The following is a 22696-nucleotide window of genomic DNA, read 5'->3' on the forward strand; positions in this document are numbered from 1 at the left end:
CCTGCCTTAACATTGCTGCCATCTCTCATTCCGTCTCATCTTCCACACAGTCGTGCTCATTCAGTACTGCTTGAAGTTGCTGACAGACAGATGAGAGTTAGTGACTAATTACCTCATCAGTTAGGGACGTGAATAGTTATTTTTTTATTTTGGGAAAGCCTTTGTTAACTCCTCCTCTCATCTTCTTGCCCATTCGAGACTGGCCAGAGCAAGCGCCTTCTCTAACCAGCAATCTTTCCCTATGCTCCCCAGGGCTAATGGCTGTTATAAGGAATAGCCAGCATGGATTTGTCAAGAACAAATCATGCCAAACCAAACTCATTTCTCTTTTTGACAAGATTTCTGGCCTAGTGGATGGCGGGGAGCAACAGATGTGGAACTGTATCAAGAGCCTTACTAAAAATCAAGATACATCAGATCACATTCTCATAAGCAAACTAGGGAAACATGATCTACATGACAGGTTTCAGAGTAGCAGCCGTGTTAGTCTGTATCCGCAAAAAGAACAGGAGTACTTGTGGCACCTTAGAGACTAACAAATTTATTTCAGCATGAGCTTTTGTGGGCTACAGCTCACTTCTTCGGATGCATAGAATGGAACACACAGGTAGGACTTCAAAGGTTTTTTTTCCTCCTGCTGACGATAGCTCATCTCAATTGATTGGACTCTTCCAGTTGATATGCATATTTCCACCTTTTCATGTTCTCTGTATGTATAAATATCTCCTGTCTGTGTGTTCCATTCTATGCAGCCGAAGAAGTGAGCTGTAGCCCACAAAAGCTTATGCTGAAATAAATTTGTTAGTCTCTAAGGTGCCACAAATACTCATAATCTACATGAAATTTTACTATAACGTTGGTACACAACTGGTTGAAAGACCATACTCAATGAGTAGTTGTCAATGGTTCACTGTCATAGGGGATGATAAACTGAATGAGTCAGTATTGTGATACAGTTGCAAAAAAAGGCTAACGTCATGCTTGCTGTATTAACAGGACTGTTGTATGTAAGAAACAGAAGGTAATTGTCCTGCTCTACTCTGCACTGGTGAGGCCTCAGCTGGAATAGTGTGTCCAGTTCTGGGTGTCACACTTCAGGGAAGATGTGAACAAACTGGAGAGAGTCCAGAGGAGAGTAACAAAAATAATACAAGAGTTAGAAAACCTGACTTATGATGAAAGCTTAAACATTGGGCATGTTTAGTCTGAGAAAAGAAGACTGAGTGGGGACCTGGTAAGTCTTCAAATATGTTAAGGGCTGTTATAAAGAGGATGGTGATTGATTATTCTCCATATCTACTGAAGAGTAGGACAAGAAATAATTGGTTTAATCTGAGGCAAAGGGAAATTTAGGTTAGATATTAGGAAAAACTTTCTAACTATAAGGGTAGTTAAACTCTGGAATAGGCATCCAAGAGAAGGGGTTGAATTCCCATCATTAAAAATTTTTAAAAACAAATTGGACGAACACCTGTCAGTGATGGTCTAGGTTTACTTGGCCCTGCCTCAGCAGATGGGGCTGGACTTAGTGACTTCTTGACTCCAGCCCTACATTTCTGAGTCTGTAGCACTTGCCTTTATGGTATGAGGGCAGACAGCTGCTATAAAAAGCTCATGCAAGTTGGCACAACTCCATTGATTTCAAAGAAGTTCTACCCGTTTATCCCAATGTTGAATTTGGCCTACATTTTTTTTTCCTACATGAGTGGCACAGGAGCATGGTAATTAGCAACATTCACTCCCAGAACTACTTCTGCATACTTCCCCCCCCAGGAAAAAGTAATCCAAAGGTTACTCCTGATCTCACATTTATTACATGATATATGACTTATTCCTTCAATACTACTAGGCTACCCAACATACTTCTCCTTTGAGGGAATTCCAGTAGAATATATTAGGTGCTCACAAGATGACATCTGCTAATAAGCGCTGAGATAAAACATGAGCATTTATGAAAATTAAATGTTGGTGTTTTCAAGGTAGTGGAAAAAATTATTTGACAGCATGTTATCAGAGTGAATATAATTCTTGAGTCTGATTGTTAATGCAGTAGTATGACAGATTATTACTATTTCATTATCAAATAGCCTTGTTCTGAACTGAATACAGAACAGACATGGTCTGTGCTTTGTTCAGTTATACACAACCAATATGATGTATTACTGTGAATAAGATCTGACTCAATTTTATTTTCACTTTAACGGATAAATAAAAGGGTATCTACTAAGCCAGTAGCTCTCAACCTTTCCAGACTACTTACTCCTGGGGGAATTCTGTGCTGCTACGTGCATAATTAATGAGCCCCGCAGATTTCTAATTTTTTGTGCAGAAAAAAGCTTCTGCCAAAATGTTGCTGTAGTTCTGCCTTTTGCCCACAGAGGGTGCTGTGGCAATAGAACAAAGCTGCAGCTCCCTGCCAGAGAGGGAAGAGAAAGAGCTGCCTTCTTCACCGCTTGTCAGGCCAGGTCGGGAGACAGACAGTGTGGGTTCTAGGGGGGTTAGATGGGGCTCATAAGGGCTAGTGGGTGAGGACAGCTTGGGGTAGGGGCTGAATGGGAGTGGGGGCAGGGCTATGGGGGGAGGGAGGTGCAGAGACACATGGGGGGAAGGGGTACAGAGCTACATAGGGATGGGAGTGGCTGGGTGCAGAGCTACGTGGGGACAGGATGGTGGCACAGACACATGGCAATGGGTGGGGGTACATGGAGACATAGGGACAGGGGAGTGGCTGGGTGAGGGCACAGACACATGGGGACAGGGGAGGGGGGATGGGGGTGGCTGGGTGGAGGCACAGAGACACATGGGATGGGGGAAGCAGAACAGGGAGACATAGGACAGAGGAGTGGCTGCATGAGGGCACAGACACACATGGGGACAGGGGCAGATGTGCCTGACTGAGTAGGAGAGACCAGGGGTCAACCAGAGTCTGCATGGTGGAAGCTCCCTAACAATCCCTTCCCATCCCCCCTCTCCCCTAAAAACCTGTTCCATACTTTTCCCATCCATACCCAACAACCCTCTAAGTTCACACCCAGGCTCCTTCCCAGCAATTCACTTCCCTCTCCCTCAGCTCCTCTGTTACCCCTGAATCTCACAAGCCTTTGCACTGCTTCTGAGGGGAGCGGGAAATACACTGTATTGTAGTTTAAATGAATTATAAGTCACAGTTCTGTATTAATATGCCTAGTAGGGAATCTATTTATCAAAAAACATTTCCTGAATCTTTTTTGTTGTCTGTATTGTTACAGACATACTTGCTGAGAGGTATTTTGAAATAAATGACCAAAAATAATTGAAACTGGTGTGATTATATTATGTTATTTTGACAAATAAAATATGTAGAATTTTAAAATATTGTGCACAGAATTCCACCAGCAGTAACTACGGTACCTCTTTCAAGAGTCTGATTTGTCTTGCGTACCTTCAAGTTTCACCTCACTTAAAAGTTAACAAAATTAGGCATAAAAATATGTCACAGCACATTATTACTTAAAAATTATTTTCTCATTTTACCATATAATTAGAAAAAAATCCATTGGAATATAAATATTGTATGTGAAATTTTAGTTTGTACTGCCTTTACTAGTGCCTTTTATGTACCTGTGGTAAAACTAGGCAAAAATCTAAATGAGTTGATATGAGTGCCCTCTGAGTACCCCCAGCCAGGGCCGGCTCCAGCTTTTTTGCCAAGCAGTGAAGGGGAAAAAAAAAAAAAGGCTCAGTTTAGCTGCCGCCGAAGTGCCGCAGAAGAGTAAGAGAGGGAGTGAAGGGCCCGCCACCGAATTGCCGCCGAAGACCCGGACTTGCCACCCCATAGTGGATGGAGTGCCGCCCCTTTCTACTCGCTGCCCCAGGCACCTGCTTCCTTCGCTGGTGCCTGGAGCCGGCCCTGCCCCCAGCAGTACATGTACCCCTGGTTGAGAACCACTGTACTGAGCAATCTGGCTGCTAAATTCCATTTGGTGCAGACTTTAGTTTCAGGCGTGTCCTCTTAAAGAACTGAGTTGAAATTCTAGTAATTGTTGGTATTCAATCCAATACTGTCTAGAGGCCATAAAGGAAGAGAGAGATGCTGGTCAATCTTTTTTTCATAATCAGTCCAGCTTAAGCCTTCTGTATTGATTCCTTTCTTATTAAATATTGCCCTTTCCTGACAATTTATGGCTTAAACAATTTACCTCAGCAGCCACAGGAATCAGAGTTCCAAAGTGCAGAAAATCAATGACAATTTCTAAAAACTGAGATCTAGTTGTACAACCATTTACTGTATAAGCAATGGTTCTCTACAGAACAAACTGCAAGCTCCCAATCTGTTTCACTGTATATTGCTGACTAGATAGTGTCAGGCACACGTAACACCAATAGTTCCTCTTTAATCTTTTAAAAGTATACGTACTTGTTTTTCATATGGTACTCTCTGCATAAGCATCTCAAAGACTTGTGGTGGTAGTGTATTGTGCAAAATCTGCAGTAGCTGATGTGGCTGTGCACACACTGAAATAGCATTAGTGAGGTGCTCCACACTCTTCTTATGTTCTCCTGAAGCAAATTCATATTTTTAACTACATTTTAGAGTTGATTGGAAAACATTTTTCCTCCATCTCAGGAAAAATTTTACTTTTCATACTCCCCCTCCCCCGCCAAAAAAAAAATCTCCCACCCTTTTTTTGGGTTTCCAATGAAAAGTCAAGTATTTGAGGAAAGTAGACCCTCTTCTTCAAAAGTGTTCATTTACTCAGAAACCCAAGTTTCCATACATGGTTGGTGGAGGGGGTATCTGAATTAGGGAGAACAAAGGAGGAGTAATTTTAAATGATTGGGCTAGTGCCAGGGTTTGTGTCTTTTGGGGAAAGCTCTTTGGGGTGGAGGTTGCAGTGAGAAAGGTGAAGGAGAAGACAGTTGGGATGTACTAGGAATCTTCTTTAGCACATTTCAGTGGCTTTTTTAAAATTCAGTTTTACTTAGGGCTTGGCTACACTTGTGAGTTACAGCGCAATAGAGGAGCCTCGGGCGCACTAGCTCACTCCCCGTCCATACTGGCAAGGCACATAGCGTGTTCTGACTCCGCAGCTACAGCACGGCTGGTACTCCACCTCAGCTAGAGGAATAATGTTTGCTGCACCTTGGCTACAACACCTGGGCGTCAGTGTGAACGAGGTGTTGCGTTACTGAGCTCTGGTCGGCCTCTGGAACCGTCAGATAATCCCCTTAAGTCAAGTGGCCACTCTTGTCATTGTTTTGAACTCCTGTAGGAATGTGGAAATGCCCTTTCATAGCTCTGTTTCTGGCAGCCGACATGCAAGCCATTACTGTGCAATGCTGTGTGAGGCCTGGTCTACACTGGGGGGGAATCGATCTAAGATACGCAACTTCAGCTACGAGAATAGCGTAGCTGAAGTGGACGTATCTTAGATCGACTTACCTCCCGTCCTCACGGCAAGGGATTGACGGCCACAGCTCCCCTGTCGACTCCGCTTCCGCCTCTCGCCGTGGTGGAGTTCCGGAGTCAACAGGGAGCGCGTTCGGGGATCGATTTATCGCATCTCATCTAGACGCGATAAATCGATCCCCAGTAGATCGATCACTACCTGCTGATCCGAGGGGTAGTGTGGACGTATCCTGAGAGAGAGAGAGAGAGGCGAGGGGGGTGCTGTTGTCTGAACTTACAAGACAGCACACTGACATGCTCTCAGCCCCTCCCAAAACCCACTCTCTCTCCCCCCACATACACACAACACACTCTCTGTCACACTCCACCCCACCCCTCCCATTTTAAAAGCACTTTACAGTCACTTCCATGCTGGGATAGCTGCCCATAATGCACGATTCCCAATGCTGCTGCAAGTGCCGTAAATGTGGCCATGCCAGTGCGTTTGAAGCTGTCAGTGTGGACAGACTGCAGCACTTTCCCTGCTGTGCTCTACGAAGGTGGGTTTAACTCAAAGCGCTCTACATTTGCAAGTGTAGCCATGCCCTTAGTTAAAAGTTCAGTTCCTATAAGGGGGCTGATTAATAAGTTACGCAATTTCTGACCTAAAACCCCTTTCGACATTTTTTTCAAAACCTTTTAACTCTTTGTAATCCAGTAACAATTTTTAATTCTCCAAATCTAATTGAAATTTCACTTCCCTTTGCCTCCTCCCCCGCCTATTTTCAAGTGTAGGAATTCCTAGCAGCATCAGCATCAAGCCTGGTGCTATCCAACATCCTAAAATAGGGTGGAGCAGACAGTGCCTGACTTAGGCATGTGCAATATGCTTGGGGTCTGACAAAACAATTTAGTTTGTCTGTGGTAAAATGATACTGCACCTCGACTTCAGCTGAGCATTTCAAGGCAATTTATGTGAAAACCAAACCAACTGCAATACACATCCTGCACAGCTGTTGACAAGAGTTCATGATTATGTCCTTACCTCTAGATAACCAGTGTTCTCCCAGTTGCACCTCTTGCAGAAAGAATTCACGTACCCTTCCAATATTTTTCATCTCGCATAACTAAAGATGTTATCAAATATATTTAGATTAGAAATAAGATGCATCAGTGCAATGACATCTCTGTAGTAACTGTGAAAACTGGTAGTGAAAAAGATTTCTCAAAAGATTTAATTTGCAGTGCTGTTTTGTAAATTACCATTTAGACTTATATTTGTCAAACCTCTGGAGGTCACTATTTTTCTTGACACATCTTTGATTTCCCTCCTCCGCTCCATGGGTCATTTTGCTTTTCCCAGACTGTTGACCAAAACAATATTGTTTAAAAAAAAAGCCTACAGAGGTTTGACGACAAGTTTCTGTAGTCTGGGGCTGGGAATTATCTTAACTTGCTGTATTAGTGAAAATGATTTCAGTGCTGCCTGCTAGTGCAAAATGGGTGTTGGTGAAGGGCGGTGGCTGCTCTTTGGGGAGATTATAGCTCTGCAAACCAAGGTTGCTCCCTGCACTGAATTCTGGAATACACAGGTTGCTTTGTCTTCATGATAAAAATAAAATATCTCAATAGAGACTGAGGATGTGGCTGTAGTGAAAGATGGGAATGCCCACAATGACATGGTAGATGAGTCTCTCCTCACATCCCCCACCTTGGGAAGTGAGGCAGGAGTGGAAGTACTAATGGTGGATAGTTGTATCCTTTGACTATATCTACTTTCTCTAGCAAATTAAGATTAGCCAAAACTTTATGAATGTAAAAGCGAGGTGCAGGTGTGCTACAAATTTACTAAATCAAGAACAACTTTAATCTCAAATATGTATTAGAGTTAAAAGGACACAGTCAGCTTGAAATAGTTATTGTTAAAAACTAACTTCAGGTACTACACTTGACCATAAATCCCTTTCCCCTCTCCACCCATCCCCAGTGTAGGGGGAGATTTTCAAGGGCACAGATGAATTGGGTTCCTAATTCCCCTTTGTGCTTTGGCTCAGGCCAGTACCACCAAAAAGACATTCAATTTTAAGTTTGTATTCTTCAGGGCCGCCCAGAGGGGGAGGGGCAAGTGGGGCAATTTGCCCCGGGCCCCGGGAGCCCTGGCCTGGCGGTGGTCTGGGTCTTCAGCAGCATTTCGGCAGCGGGGGGTCCTTCAGTCGCTTCAGGTCTTCAGCGGCATTTCGGTGGCAGGGGACCCTTCAGTGCAGCCGAAGACGCGGAGTGACTGAAGGATCCCCCCGCCACCAAAGACCCAGACCACGGCCGGGTGAGTACACGCGCCGCACCTCCCCTGCTTTGCTCCAGCCCCTCTGAATCCTCTGGGCGGCCCTGGTATTCTTTCTACTAAGTTTAAGTGATTTTTAAACTGAGTGTTTTACCTCAACATCATGCGCTTTAGCTTTTTCACGTTCTTTTCTTCTTTCTGTAAATGTAACATGGTGCATTTAACATCTAAGCTTAATAGTTCAGAACTCCAAAAAGTTTGTCAAGTCTGCTTCTCCAAAGTTTTTTTCTATATTAGTGTTATCTCATCCAAAATGTGCTGATGCTCTAACATGAAAACAGATATAATTGGAAGATAGAGATATGAGAGAAACCTATAAAAGTAAATTGTACCTACTTTTTTGTTTTATTTATAAATATTTGTAAACGCTTCTTGAACTGACTGTCCTGTTACATTTTCTATAACGTCACCTCTTCTCTAAAATGAGAGATGCTCAGGGAGTTGAATTTGCCATATAGATATTTGTTGATCCTTTATTAAGCACACCAAAATATTTTCAAATTAAAAAACCGAATCATGATCAGAAGGAAGCTAAGCTACATTTCAGCTTTATGTTGTTTGTGAGCTCAGATGTTTTACTGCAAACACTGCAGAAATTCTTAGAATTTAGCCAAGTGAGCATCTGGAGTGAGATTTTCAAAAAAACATGGCCTGCTGCTCTTAAGTCACTTTGACACTTTTTAAAATGTTACCCTATGGCCAAGATTTGTAAAGGTATTTAGGTGCCTAGTGGGATTTTTCAAACCACCTAGGTGCCTAACTCCCATGGTGCATAAGCAGTGTTGTAGATAGTCCTCTAATGGGATTTTCATCTTTAGGCACCTAAATACCTTTAGAAATTTGGCTTTAGGTGTTTTAGAAGTCTAGGTCTCATTCTCAAGTGAATTATTCGACACTTAGGGCTTCGCTACACTTGGAAGTTAGAGTGCATTAAAGCAGCCCCAGGCACCCTAACTCCCAACCTGTCCACACTGGCAAAGCACTTAGAGCACCTGGACTCTGCAGCTGGAGCACTCCTGGTGATCCACCGCCACAAGAAGCATAGCGCTTGTTGCTGAAACACCCCAGCGTCAGTGTGAACGAGGTGTTGCATTACTGCGCTTTGATCGGCCTCCAGAAACATCCCATAATCCCCTTAAGTGACCACTCTTGTCATTGTTTTGGAATTGGCTGTAGGAATGTGGATATTTCCTTTCAAAGCTTCGTTTCTGACCAGCGGCTGCTTATCTGCTCCAGGACAAAGCAAGCCATTAGTGTGGAATGTTGCTTGCTGTGAGTGTGAGAGAGAGAGGCAGGGGGACGGGGATCTGAACTTACAAGACAGCGTGCTGACACACTCTTAGCACCCCAAAAACCCACTGTCTCTCCCCACCCTCACACTCCACCCCACCCCACCCACCGCATTTGAAGAGCATGTTGCAGCCACTTGAATGCTGAGATAGCTACCACAATGCATTGCTCTTTGTGGCATTGCAAGAGTTGCTAATGTGGCCACGACAGTGCGCTTCCAGCTCAGCGTGTAAACGCTCGGCAGCGTTTTCCCTGCTGCAGTGTCTGAAGGTTGGTTTGGCTCCCAGCACTCTACACCTGCAAGTGTAGCCATGCCCTTAGGTGCATTAAGTCTCTCTGGGAGTCAGTCAAGCTCACGCTCCTAAGTGCCTGAGGCCTGGTCTACATTTAAAAATTATTGGTTTCAGAGTAGCAGCGTGCTAGTCTGTATCCGCAAAAAGAACAAGAGTCCTTGTGGCACCTTAGAGACTAACAAATTTATTTGAGCTTATGCTCAAGTACTCCGGTTCTTTTTAAAAATTAGAGTGACTTAGCGACAGTGCTCTGGGCTGTGAAAAATGTTTGTAGCTAGTCAACCGAACCTTCAGTGGAAATGTCTCTCGGCCAACAGCAGAATCCCTCTGTTAACCTGTCTAGGGCCCCTCAGTGAGGTGGAAGCGCTGGGGAAACCCCCCTTCAGTTGCTGTAGCAAGTGTCTGCGCTACAGGAGTCCAGCTACCCAAGGACAGATTAGAAGTAATTTAAGCAGGTTTGAAAATCCCCCCTGCGGTGAGGAAGGGGCTGGAGTGGGATTTCTGTGGGGCAGGAATTATTTATTTCAAGGGGGGGGTGAAAGGGAAGGTCCAGGGGCTGTAGCCCAAAGGGGCTCAGGGCTTAGACTTGACTACGGTGGGGGGGGTGTCAGTTCAGCTCCCTGCCTGCCCGCGCTCTGTGTGGGACTGAGGGGGAGGCCTTGCAGGGCAGGGGCGGTGCTTGCGGCTCCCCCGCCCCGGGAGAGGAGGGTGCTAAGCCCTGGCCTGGGCAATCGGGAGCCTGGCCCCGGCCTCAGCTAACGGCCTCCCGCTCCCCCGGCCGGGCAGGGACACTCACTCTGCCGCAGCTTCCGCTGGAAGTCGGGGGCGTTTCTCCGCTGCCGGTCGAAGTAGACGCTGTAGCCGAGCAGGGCGAGGCTGCAGGCCCCAGCCAGGAGGAGTAGAAGGGGCCGCCCCCACCCAGCCCCGGCCCGCTCTGGAGCCCCAAGGAGCTGGCTGGGCTAGAGCCACCCCCGCCCGGCCTGCGCACGGAGCTGGACCCGCAGCTAGGCAGGGCCTGGGAGCCCAGCAGGGAGACGTTCCCCCTGCCCCCGGGTGGGTTTTGTTTTGGGGGGGGGGGGCTGGTCAGTGCCTCCCGGAGCCCCGGGGGAAGACTATTCCCCCCCCCAGGCCTTGGCTGGTTTCTGGGAGTTGGTCTGTGCCAGGGAGCCCCGAGGTCCAAAGCAGGGAGTTGGCTCAGAGGAGACACTTGATCTAGCAACCTTTGAGCAGTGATGTGCCGAGTCTTCATTTATTCACTCTCATTTAAAGTTTCGTGTGCCAGTAACACATATCAGTGTTCTTAGAAGGTCTCTTTCTATAAATCTATAATATAGAACTAAACTGTTGTTGTATGTAAAGTAAATAACGTTTTTAAAATGTTTAAAATTCTTCATTTAAAATTAAATTAAAATGCAGAGCCCCCCGGACTGACGGCCAGGACCCAGGCAGTGTGAACGTCACTGAAAATCAGCTTGTGTGCGCAGGTTGCCTAACCCGATCTAGTTGTAAGTTTTGCATAACATTGTGTTGCCAACTCCACATAGCAGGAAGTGACCAGACTGTGGGTACGTCCAGACTACCCGCTGTATCGGCGGGTAGCGATTGATTTTTCGGGGATCGATATATCGCATCTCATCTAGACGCGATATATGATCCCCGAACGTGCTCCCGCCGACCCCGGAACGCCACCGGAGCAAGCAGCGGTAGTGGAGTCGACAAGGGGAGCCGTGGACATCGATCCCACATGATGAGGACGGGAGGTAAGTCGGAATAAGATACTTAGACTTCAGCTATGGTATTTCCGTAGCTGAAGTTGCGTATCTTACATTGACACCCCCCTCCCGACCCCAGTGTAGACCAGGCCTCTATCTCAGGCCCATCTTTTACTTGCCAGGGGCTGTGCTGCAGTCAGGAGTGGAGGGACATGTCAGTAGCAGCTTCAAACCTCCTTTCCCCCCTGCTCATTGCCATTGTGGCGGTGTCAGCTAACAGGGTTAGTGTTAACTAGGGTGACAAGACAGCAAGTGTGAGAAATCAGGACGGGGTGGGGAGAAATAGGAGCCTGTATAAAAAAAGAGCCCCAAATATCGGGACTGTCCCTATAAAATCAGGACATCTGGTCCCCCTAGTGTTAACCTCTCTGAAATTGGCCCCAGTTAGCCTTTTACAGCTACACAGTGCTATATAAATGATCCCCACTTCCTTCTCATACTACATCCGTGGGGGGCGACGACTGTTACTTGTCAGTCTTACCTCTATGTGGAAGGGCTGAAGCACAGAGAGGGGATTTGCTAAAGGCTAGACACTGAGACACTACCAGAGAGGGAATCACAATTTGGGAGAGCTCAGATCTTTTCGCAGCCCACATTACCGCTCTATCTGAATGAGGTACTCAGTTGATGAGTGAGGAAAAACTCATACAGCCATTAACATTTATCTAGTTCAGATCACAGTAAATACTCACATGGCAAGGATAAAAGACTGAGCCTATTTTCTTTGTTTCCAATGCAACTGTATCCATTAATTACACTGGTCTACAATTTTTGAGAAGTCGTCTGCTTCAGAGATAAAATGTGATATTTATTATGTATTTTGATGTGCTGAATTCAAATATGATAATTAAAACAACTGATTGGCTACTGTTTCTAAGATATTTAAGTTTTTACATTTTATGTCTATGTATATTGTGTAGATAGTAGAGTTTTAATCATAAATTATAAACCTAGGTCTTTTCATGTGTTTATGGTTGCTTTACATGATAATATTTCACCTGTCCTGTTTATGTAACACTTTAAAAATCAGCAAAAGGGTTATATAAATAAAATTTATGATGAAACAAAAGGCAAAAAACTATTATGTACATAGTTTAGTCCTATTCAGTGTCTACTCGGCGCTTCTTAGCTTGTCTCTTGTATTCATTAAATGGAGCATCTCTTGTCACTGTCCAGCAATAGTCTGCAAGCATTGATGGGCTCCATTTGCCCTGGTAGCCTGCCAGGAGATTCCACTGCTGTAGTCTGGAGCCCAATAGCTCTGCCTTACTCTTGGGTAGTTCCAAATCCCTGACAAGGTCATTCAGTTCACCTTGTGTTATGAGGTGTGGTTCAGAGGAGGAGGATGGGAGAAAATGTGGGTCCTGTGACATTGATGGTTCAGGACCAGAAGTTTCATCCTCTTCCTCTTCCTCGTCTGACTCAAGTGAGAATGATTCTGGTGCATCAGGAACCGGCAGTCCTTCTCCGTGGGGTACTGGGCGTATAGCTGATGGAATGTTTGGATAATGTACAGTCCACTTTTTCTTCTTTGACACACCTTTCCCAACTGGAGGCACCATGCAGAAGTAACAATTGCTGGTATGATCTGTTGGCTCTCTCCAAATCATTGGCACTGCAAAAGGCATAGATTTCCTTTTCCTGTTCAACCACTGGCGAAGATTTGTTGCACAAGTGTTGCAGCATATGTGTGGGGCCCACCTCTTGAACTGATCTCCAATTTTGCAGCCAAAATAAAGGTGATAGGCTTTCTTAACCACAGTGGTTATACTGTGCTTTTGTGATGCCAAAGTCACTTCACCACAAACATAGCAGAAGTTATCTGCACTGTTCACACAAGTACGAGGCATCTCTGCTCACTTTGGCTAAACAGAAATGTGTCCCTTTGCAAAATCAAATACTGACAAATAAGAGAGCACGACACTGTATGATTTCTAGAGCTGATATAGGGCAATTTGTTCAGCAGAGCGATGTAAGCTTCGTTATGATTGCATCATCCATGACTTCTAGGAATAACATGATGCAATACCAGCTTCAGATTGCATCATTCATTGTTTTGCCTAAAAAGCAAGTACTGTCCAAACCCAGCCATAGATTTATTCATAGATCCAGTCAAAGATGTATTTTAGTCATTTCTGGTTTAAATTGAGATCCCTTCCCTTTATAACTCACTTATCCTCCGCCATTCCCAAGTCAAGGGTCGTACATACTGACCCAATAGCATATCTTGAAAACTAGAGCCAATCAACAATTTTAAGCATCATTTTCGTCCTCAGTGACCCAGAATTAGTAAAGTTGGACTACATTTATTTCAGAAGCATTTTGGCTGTAGAGCAGTGTTATTTGTGCATAAAGGTCCAATAATCAGATTACTTACCTACCCCTACCTATCTCATAATTGAAGAAACATAACATTAGAGAAAGCATATTATTGGGAATAAAAATGTAGGGACGGTCATCTTGCCATTTATATTTGCCACTCCTCCCCACAGCTTGCAGAAGGCTGCAGTGAAATTGAGCCATTCCATCCATGACTGCAAACTGCCAGGGACTGAACTAGGATCTTTTTTGTATTTGAGTGTGAGCATGAAGAGTTATATATGTAGTTTGGTCTGGGACAGCCCTTAAGTTCCTGTAGTTAAACTAACTGAAGCAGCAGGGAAATACTGTTCTTTAAAAACTGACAGTGCATTTGGTGCATTCCAAGACGAGTTTAAGGAAATTACATGATCATGGAGTCAGGGAATCTGGGGTGTAATCCTAGTTCTGATACAAACTTTGCATGACCTTGTAATTAGGCCTTGTTCTTCCCTCCCTATACACTGAAGATTACACTCTCTTTCCATATATATTAAGCCATTTTAAATCATTCAGCGGAATGCATTATATACTTGCAACGTATTTTAACAATTTGGGAAGATAGAGAGCAGAAACTGAAAATGTAGTCATCAGCTATACAGAGAGACAAAGTAAAACAAAATGGCAAAAGAGAACAAACAAGATGTAGAAAATAGCAAATTTAAAAGCAACTGAACACTTTCCACAGTAAGTCGTAGAAACCACATTTGAAATTGGACCGTAAAAGGCAACAGAGCTACTGTAAAGTGACACATACTGCTCATTCAAACCCGCACTATTCCCCTTGGATAGACACTTACATACAATATGATCACAGTAACAGCAAATACTGTTAGCAAGGGAGAGAATAGTGTGTAAAGCAAAGGCCTAAGCTGTTTTTCTTCTAAAACCCTACCATTAAGTGAAGTTACTGCCAGAAAATTCAGAAACATTCACTAGATGGTGTTTATCTACCTACACTTATGACACAGTGATTAATATGGCCCTGGCAGAAAGGAATTAGATTGGTAATAACTTTTCCATCTCTAACTTAAATATGTCTTGCTGTTTTCAGATACATCCTGTGAGATTTTATAAATTTAATATTTCAAAGAAGAGCTCTTAGCTTGTTAATAAGGGGAAAAAAAACTTCTATGATGTAACGGTATTAATAGAAATTCCACAACATTTTATCCTTGTTCAATAAACTGGCATAGTTGGTAGGATCCTGGCAAATTAGGTCAGGCTGTACCCATCTGAGGGATTAGAAATAAAGTAGTTTAGAACAGCATAGAAATTGACAGGAGTGGACTGGGGTGACAAAGTTGAAATTTTTTGTAATATTTTTAGGAAGCCTGTCTGTACCTCAGTTTCCCCTATATTGTTATCTACTGGTGAACAGGGAGTTTGCTGTCGGAGCAGGTTAAGACACAGGTGTAAATAGTGCCTACCTGTCTGGGGGCTTGGGTCCCATATCAATGGAGCCCTTCAGAAGACTATAGCAAATCCAATTGCCTGGACACAGATACGGACACCTAGCAAGCAATGACCCACAAAGACATGGACTTCCCTACCTCTCATCAAGGCGACTAAGTTGCATCTCCCTCGCTCAGGAACAAAGGACTAGGGGCAGGAGGTGAGGTGGAAGTTAAGTGTTGGCTATGGGAAGCAGTCAGGGGCACATTGGGTCTGACAAAGGAGATCAGTCAGAGAGGGAGACAGAGCTTGAGGAATGGGACACACTACAGCCTGGCTGGGCTCTGGCTACCCGGAATGGACTATGGCTTAAATTTCACTTCTCTGTGATAATCCTGGTCTTATGCTGTGTTCCAGTCAACTATTAAGCCCTACTGTTTGATAGCACTGCTCAGTGCCACTGCAGATGCTTGAGGAGGTGCACAGCTTCCTAAGGTTGTACAAGTCTCCCTCAAGAGTCTGTCTCAGTGGGACTCGGTGAACAGAGCTGATGGGGTGTCTAACATTCAGTGAATAAAGGCTTGATTCTTCTTTAGAAGCATGAGGTTTGGGTAGAATAAAGGAAGGTGAATCTTTTGGTTAATGTGATATGCCAACGAGACTTTAGGGAGAAAATGGGGATGAGAGCATAGTACAACCTTTGTCCGTATAAAAAGGTGATAGGTGGTGGATTGGCCATGAGGGCCCCCAGCTCTCTCATTCTTCTTGATGATGTAATGGTGACCAGGAATGAAGTTTTAACGAAGAGGTGGAGGAGAGAGTAGGTAGCCATCAGCTTGAAGGGCCTCACAGAGCATCAAGAACCAGAGTGGGGCCCCACAGGGGAGCTGGGTTTCAGACAGGAAAATACAAATTGTATAGAACTTTGAGGAATCTATCTGTGACAATGAGAAAAAAAGAAGAGCCAATGAATAGGTGAGTGGAAGAAAGCTGTGATATCAGCCAACTGTACCCTAATAGGTCTTTGATAGACCTCTGACTTTTAATTCTACTTGGTAGTCCAGAATCTTGGAAGGCAGAACTTCCAAAGCTTGGGAGGATGGAGGAGAGCACCAAGAATGAAAATGTTGTCACTTCTGGAGGTAAGTGTGGCAGTTCCTGGGCTTTCTACTGGACAAAAACACTGATTATACTGCAATTTAACAGGTTAATTCCATGATCTAGAGCCATTCAGGAACCACACCCTGAGGTTCAGAGAGGAAGAGTTGGAGTGGATGAGGGACCCTGAGCTCTGTGTCAATAGCTCCTCTGTGGTAGAAAGATGAAGGGGTGCCACATCTACAAAGTGGATGAAATTTGAATAGCACACCCATCTTGGCCTAGCTGGTGCTATACGAATAGTTTTTGCCCTTTCTTTGCATAGCTTGAAAAGAGTCTTGAGGATTAATGGAATTGATGGATACACATAAAGCACGGCACGAGGCCAGGGAGCTATCAGCACATCTCCCAGAGAACTGAGACTGTAACTTCCACTGGAGCAAACCAGGAGACCTTTGGAGTTGTTTGGGGTGGCAAAGAAATCTACTTGTGATAGACCCAAGGTCTGGCAGATGTTGCAAAAGTCTTTGAGCGCCCATTCATGGTCTTGCCAGAAGTGTCTACTCAGGGAGTCCTGCACTTGCATCCGAGTCTGATAGGACCACAAATATGTTTATTGAATGGGAAAAACACCAGTTCCAGAGTCTTAGTGACTGCACATAAGGACTAGGCTCTTGCCCCCACCTTGGTGATTAATGTAATGCACTGCTGCCCTATTCTCTAGCATTGCTCTGACCAAGTGGCTTGAATGTCACGGAGGACATATTGGCAAGCATAACAAATTGTTCTCAGCTCCAGAACATTGATGTGAAGCAATGATTCTTGCAGACCTTTTGTCCTGAGCTGTATTTCCCTGCAAGTGAGCTCCCCATCCTAACAAAGACGTGTCTGTTATGAGTCTCTGTATTGGTGTGGGATGCAAGCACGGAGTTTCTATACTGACCCTTTCTGGGTTCTTCCACAACATAAGTGCACCCAACTCCTTTGAGGCACAGTGACCCATTTGAAGGGGTTGTGTCTGTTGGGGTGTATACTGTTCTTAACATCATCTGCAGACATCCAAGGAGTAGTCTCGCATAGGAAGTCATGATTGTGGAGGCAAATGTGTGACCCAAAAGCTGAAGAAAAGCCCTCCTGGTTGTCTGTAGGTTGAACTACAGTGCAGAGATTAGGCCAGATAGGGTGGAAAATCTCTCCCAGGCTAGAATCATAGAAGATTAGGGTTGGAAGAGACGTCAGGACGTCATCTAGTCCAACCCCCTGCTCAAAGCGGGACTAACCCCAACTAAATCCTCCCAGCCAGGGCTTTGTCAAGCTGAGTCTTAAAAACCTCTAAGGATGGAGATTCCACCACCTTCCTAGGTAACCCATTCCAGTGCTTCACCACCCTCCTAGCGAAATATTGTTTCCTAATATCCAACCTACACCTCCCCTACTGCAACTTGAGACCATTGCTTAAGGATAGGTAGGCGCCTGCTGATGTGGAGTCCAAAACGGCTCCTATGAAGTTTATCCTTTGTACTGGAGTTAGTACAGATTGTTGTGATTGATGCAAAGACCTAGTGATTGGAACAATGCTAACGGCTTGGTTGTAGCTGACTGTAGCTCTTGTTGTGATAAAGCCCTGATCAACCAGTCATCCAAATATGGGAATACTGAGACACCTCCATCCTATTGACGAAAGTACCTTTGTAAACGCTTTCGGAGCCGTGGAGAGCCCAAAGGGAAGAACTCTCTATCACAAGGGGTTTGTTCCTATTACAAAGCATGGGAAGCACTTGTGCGATGGGTAGGTGGCTACTTGAAAGTAGTCTGCTTGTAGGTAGAGGGCAACAAACCAGTATTCTGGATCCAAGGATGAGAGAATGGTAGCTAAATGTCACCATTCTGAAGTGTTGTGCTAGAACGTAGTAGGTTTAAGTTCCTGAGATCGAGGATCGGTCTCCACCCTCTCTCTCTGGGGAACTAGGAAGTAGTTGGAATAGAATCCTTTCCCAATGAATTCTATTGGAACTGGCTCTACCGTCAAAAGAGGAGGAGGGACAGGATCTCTTGCCTTATGACTTTTCAAGAGAGGGGTCTTTGAAGAGGGATGGAGAGAGTGTGAAAGTGGATGGTTACCCACTCTGATGGCTTCCAGTATCCATTTGTGAGAGGTGAGGAGTTTCCAGGCAGGGGGGACAGTCAATCTCCAAAGTGGGGGGGAATTGCACAATGGGGAATCCAGTGAACTGGGTTGATGCCCTCAGCCAAGGTGTCAAAACTGCCTTATAGAAGAAGGGGCTGATTGAGAAGAAGGGGTGGATGGTCCTTGCTTCTGCTGCTTTCCCCTTCTCCTGAGGCCTAGCGAAGGTGGACTGCTGGTGGTACTGGAATGGCTTGGATCTTTAGGCAGACTGAGTCCTACTAAAAAATCTTTGGTCCAGGCACATAGATTCTCAGTCACTACAGCATAGCTCTGGAATCCTTGACAATGTGGAGAGTGGAGTCTGTATGCTTAAAGCAATTGGGCTCCTTCAAAGAGATCCTTGATGGTGGACTGTACTTCTCTCAGAAGACCTGAGGACTGGAGCCATAATGCCTTTCTCATAACCACCACACTGGCCATGAATTTGGAGCACTGTCAGCAGCATCTTAGGGCAGTTTAGAGAGAGGTCATTGCAACCAGCTGCCTGCCCCTCCACTGTGGACTGACTGAGAGTGGTCCCTCTGTCTGATTTTGTGGTAGATGTTCAATAAAAGTGTGTAAATTTTGACTATGTGGTAAAGCTGTATTTCATCAAGGCCTGATAGTTAACTATACACAATTGAAGAGCAGCTGACAAATATCTTGGTCTGCCCAGTAAGTCCAGTCTTTCAGATTCCTTGTCTAATGGAGAGGGTCTTGACCAAGTTTGGTGGCTCCTTTGATTGGCTGCATCCATCACTAAGGAATTAGGGCTGGGGTGGGGAGGGGGAAGTGTTCCATTCCCTCTGGCAGGATGTAATACATTGCGTCAGATTTCTTATAAAAGGGTAGAATTGTGGCAGGGGACAGTAATGCGTCATGTAATGGGCAAAGCAAGCTTCCCTTAAGGATTAACATTCAAGATGTCTACCAAGGAATGTTGTGACTCTTGGACTCCATCTTGTGGAATTTGGAGACAATCTGCCAGCCTCTTCATGAGCTCCTGGCTCATTCCATTAAGAGTTTTAGTTTAGCCTCCCTATCTTTTTTTGGACCTGCCCTTAAATCCCAGACGTACCCTTCACTTTGAGGGGATATAGGGGTCCCCCAAACACTGCAGGAAACTCAAGTGTCACTGTGGGGAACAAACCTGTGCAGGTCTCACATAGGGCTTAAACCCTGGGGTCTTAGGCATAACAAATTGTGCTCTGGTACAGAGCTTCAGAAGTAGAAGGGGGAAACCCCCACTCCACAGTGCACAAACAAAATAAAATACAATAAAGTAAATAGCTAAGAAACAAATGAATAGACTTTCACGATGTTAAAGAAAGGCGGGAAGCTGAAACAGCTAACAGCAAGGACTCCATCTTGAGCCGCAGGTGGTTGAGAAGGAACTGAGTGGCAGCAGGCTCGTGCCCACCTCTATCCCCTCATTCAGAGCAGAAAAAGTGTTGTTTTACACAGGCGCGGACCCACAAGCACTACTTCGCAGTCTCCAATCAAGAGTACGCAGATGCACACACATCCTATGGTTGAGCAGGCACAGGGACATAAAGTCAAAGAAAAATTCATTTGATATACATCTTCCATTGTACTAGCACACCAGTGTCAAAGTTAAAAATTAAAAGCCAGCATGTTTTCAGGCCAAGGGTCTGAAGCAAGTAAAACTGGGAAAGTTAAATTAAAAGAGACATTGACACTAGTAAGTAAGGGCTCATGGAAATTTGGTTGCTAGATTTCCAAAAATTAACACATATTAATACATCAATATTCAGACGTGACCATATGAATGTTTACATTTAGTACTCCTAATACAATTATTAGGAAATTTAATACATATCCTTTTAAGATACATCCTCAGACATCAACGCTGAAGAAGAAAACATACTGGTATTTCTAACATTTTATCAATAAAGTACATATATTATTTCTCAGTGTGAGCACAATGGCTTGATAAATACTGGGGAACGTGAGCTAATTAGAAAAATCTGTATTTGAAGAGTGGAAATCCATGAATGTTTGTGGGTCAGCTGGGTCATCCTGATATGCTTCATGAAAATTTGATTGTTGCATGCTCCCTACATCTTTAAAAAACAGTCCTTACCTAGCAGGGAATATCGTAGCAGGTCATTTAAAAAAAATCACAAGCTTAAAAGAGCTAAACACAAGCAAGTTCTCAGTGCATGGAATCTGTAAAAGAGTTACATGGTAGAGCAAATAGCTAGCTGTGTTCTGTTCACACACTTAAAAGGCAGAAACAAAGTGGTAAAATTAAGTGTTATCTGGAGCTGTTTGGCATTCCACTGTTATCTCAACAAATTGGCTCAATGGACCAAATTGTCCTCACCACCTCCATGAACCACCTAGGAATCCACTGAAAAAGTTAATGTTGGCCTTCTCTTTTATGTTTCCACAGCATGAAAAAACTGTCCGAAAAAGGAAGCTTTGGTAGCACAGTCCCATTCATATGCTACATTCAAGTTGCTTGAAAACACATGCAACTTAGGAAAAGGGAAAGGATAACCATTTTCAGTGCATGAATGGCCCTGGTTTATTGGTCCGTGGACATGCTAAGATCTGGATAGATATGAGAATTCCTGTTGCTCATTCCACAGGCTGAGAGAGGGGGAATAAACTCCTTGGCCATAGCAGGATGGAAACTGCACATATCTCAGAGGGCTTTTTGTTCACACTATGTGGGATTTTCTGCCGAGGGCCTAGACTACTAAGCAAGCATTTCTGTTTAAAATTAATTGAAGACATCATTGTAGGCAGCAGATCCCAATAAATGTCACCCAAAAAAGACAATTCAGTATCCACATAAACCCGAGAAAGAGTATTATTCTTGTTTACAGGGACAGAAGGTGAATGTATTATACAGAATGGAACTGTATAACTGAAGTTTAGATTTGCATATATAGTTTAAATAATGGAGATATCCTATCTCTTAGAGCTGGAAGGGACCTTGAAAGGTCATTGAGTCCAGCCCCCTGCCTTCACTAGCAGGATCAAGCACTGATTTATTTTTTTGCCCCAGATCTTTAAGTCGCCTCCTCAAGGATTGAGCTCACAACCCTGGGTTTAGTAGGCCAATGCTCAAAGCAGTGAGGTATCTCTCCCCCTCAATTGCATATTTGCTTTTCAAAGACAAACAACATGCTGAGTAAGAGAAACCAGAGTAGAAGGCCAGATAGTTTTGTGGTAGAGACACAGGACTGAATACCAGCACTCTCTTTCTGGTTCTGCCAAAATCATCTTTGATAACACCCTGGTACCGGCTCTGCTCTTCAATTTTCCTCATGTATCAGATAAAGATATTGCCTACTTCAAAGAGCTGTTGGGTGGCTTAATTCATCAATCTAAAACACTTCAAGATCCTCAAATGGAACATGTTATAAGTACTAATGCCACTACTGTAAAGAAATGACACCATCAGCTTTGCTGCTCTGCAGTTCTTTAATTTAAAGGGTCAATGTCTAGGGAAACTTTAAAGATACTATATTTTGCTGAAATATGTGCTCTTACTTTCCCTTCACACAACTTCCTTTCATTACTAATTACTAAGTAAATGGGTGTAATTTTCTCTTTTGTATAGGCCATCTCCTCACTTTATGCACTGGCAATTCAGTGCTTGTGAAATCGCAATTTGTCACTATTCTGAACATCTCTGCTCTATTCAGATTGGTTAGGCAAGAGACAGCTACTGTCAGATACGTTGGACAAACACTGGTGGTGGGAAGGGAAATACAGGAAAAAGGTTTAACAGGATGTTGATAAACAAACTTACATTTCAAACTATTTTTTAAAATCATTAATGCTAGAACATAAAATAGTTCCTACAACATTTGTGTGGAAACAAAAACAGAAGCATGGAGTCTCTCTCTACAATAAGTCCCTTTAAGGGTCTGCAGAAATTTAATGAAACAGAATATTAACTAGCTGCCAGAGGAAGAAAGGAGACACCTATTTCAAGACAGAGAGAAACAAACCTTCTGCTTTGAATACTGGTTCAAATTCACATTCCGATAACATTTTCAATCTTTCAGATTTACACCAATTCAATCTTCAGTTCCTAGAGCTAACCTGCATCACAACTGCAGCTTTCTAATGTGCCTACTTGTTCTTCAGTGGTTCTTGGTGGTAGCTCAGCTACATAAGCGGTCAAAACTCTGCTGCTAGGAGTAGTGCAATTCTGTCATCTGAAATGGAGCTTCAACTGATTTAAAAAAGCAGAATTTGACCCAATATTCTCTCTTGACATATCTTCCAATGAAGTATATAGTTTTGGGATGAGAGTAGGAGAGATGAGAAGGGAAGAATAACCCTGCCAAAAAAATCCTCTAGCACAACCAGAAAGTAAAGTATCATTATTAGCTGTATCAAAACTGCTTAGATAGTTATTTTAATACCAGCCATAATCACTGTCTTCTTCACCAGATTTATTTAAGGCAATGAAAGATATTTAACAATTGTTTTCGAAGGAGGAGAAAGAAATTGTACTCGAAGCCGGAAACGAAAGGCCTACTAGATCATCTTGTCCACGTCCTTGCTGTTACAGGATTGTTTCCTATTGAACATTTAGTAGCCTTAAAAATAAATAATACTAATACTAAT

At 43.9% G+C, this 22696-nt stretch overlaps 1 protein-coding gene across 1 annotated transcript; it reads right to left on the reverse strand.

Moving 5' to 3' along the window:
* Positions 1–25: 25 nt before the first annotated feature.
* On the reverse strand, positions 26–21383 carry TOMM20L (translocase of outer mitochondrial membrane 20 like). Its single transcript, XM_050956017.1, has 6 exons — positions 21306–21383; positions 10089–10251; positions 7804–7847; positions 6414–6495; positions 4397–4539; positions 26–79 (listed from the first exon to the last, which is right to left on the reverse strand). The coding sequence occupies exons 1-6, from the start codon at positions 21381–21383 to the stop codon at positions 26–28; spliced, it is 564 nt and encodes a 187-aa protein (XP_050811974.1).
* Positions 21384–22696: the final 1313 nt, after the last annotated feature.

This window comes from Gopherus flavomarginatus, chromosome 5 (genome assembly GCF_025201925.1).
Source record: "Gopherus flavomarginatus isolate rGopFla2 chromosome 5, rGopFla2.mat.asm, whole genome shotgun sequence".
In the NCBI taxonomy this organism is placed as follows: Eukaryota; Metazoa; Chordata; order Testudines; family Testudinidae; genus Gopherus; species Gopherus flavomarginatus.

Excerpts from the sequence above, each read along its gene's own strand:
- TOMM20L (XM_050956017.1), bottom strand. The coding sequence starts at position 21,383 with ATGAGGAAAATTGAAGAGCAGAGCCGGTACCAGGGTGTTATCAAAGAT. Across the intron at positions 7,848-10,088 it reads CCAGCGGAAGCTGCGGCAGA|AAAGAAGAAAAGAACGTGAA; the intron begins GTGAGTGTCCCT and ends TTACATTTACAG. Across the intron at positions 80-4,396 it reads GAGTACCATATGAAAAACAA|CAACTTCAAGCAGTACTGAA; the intron begins GTACGTATACTT and ends TCTGTCTGTCAG.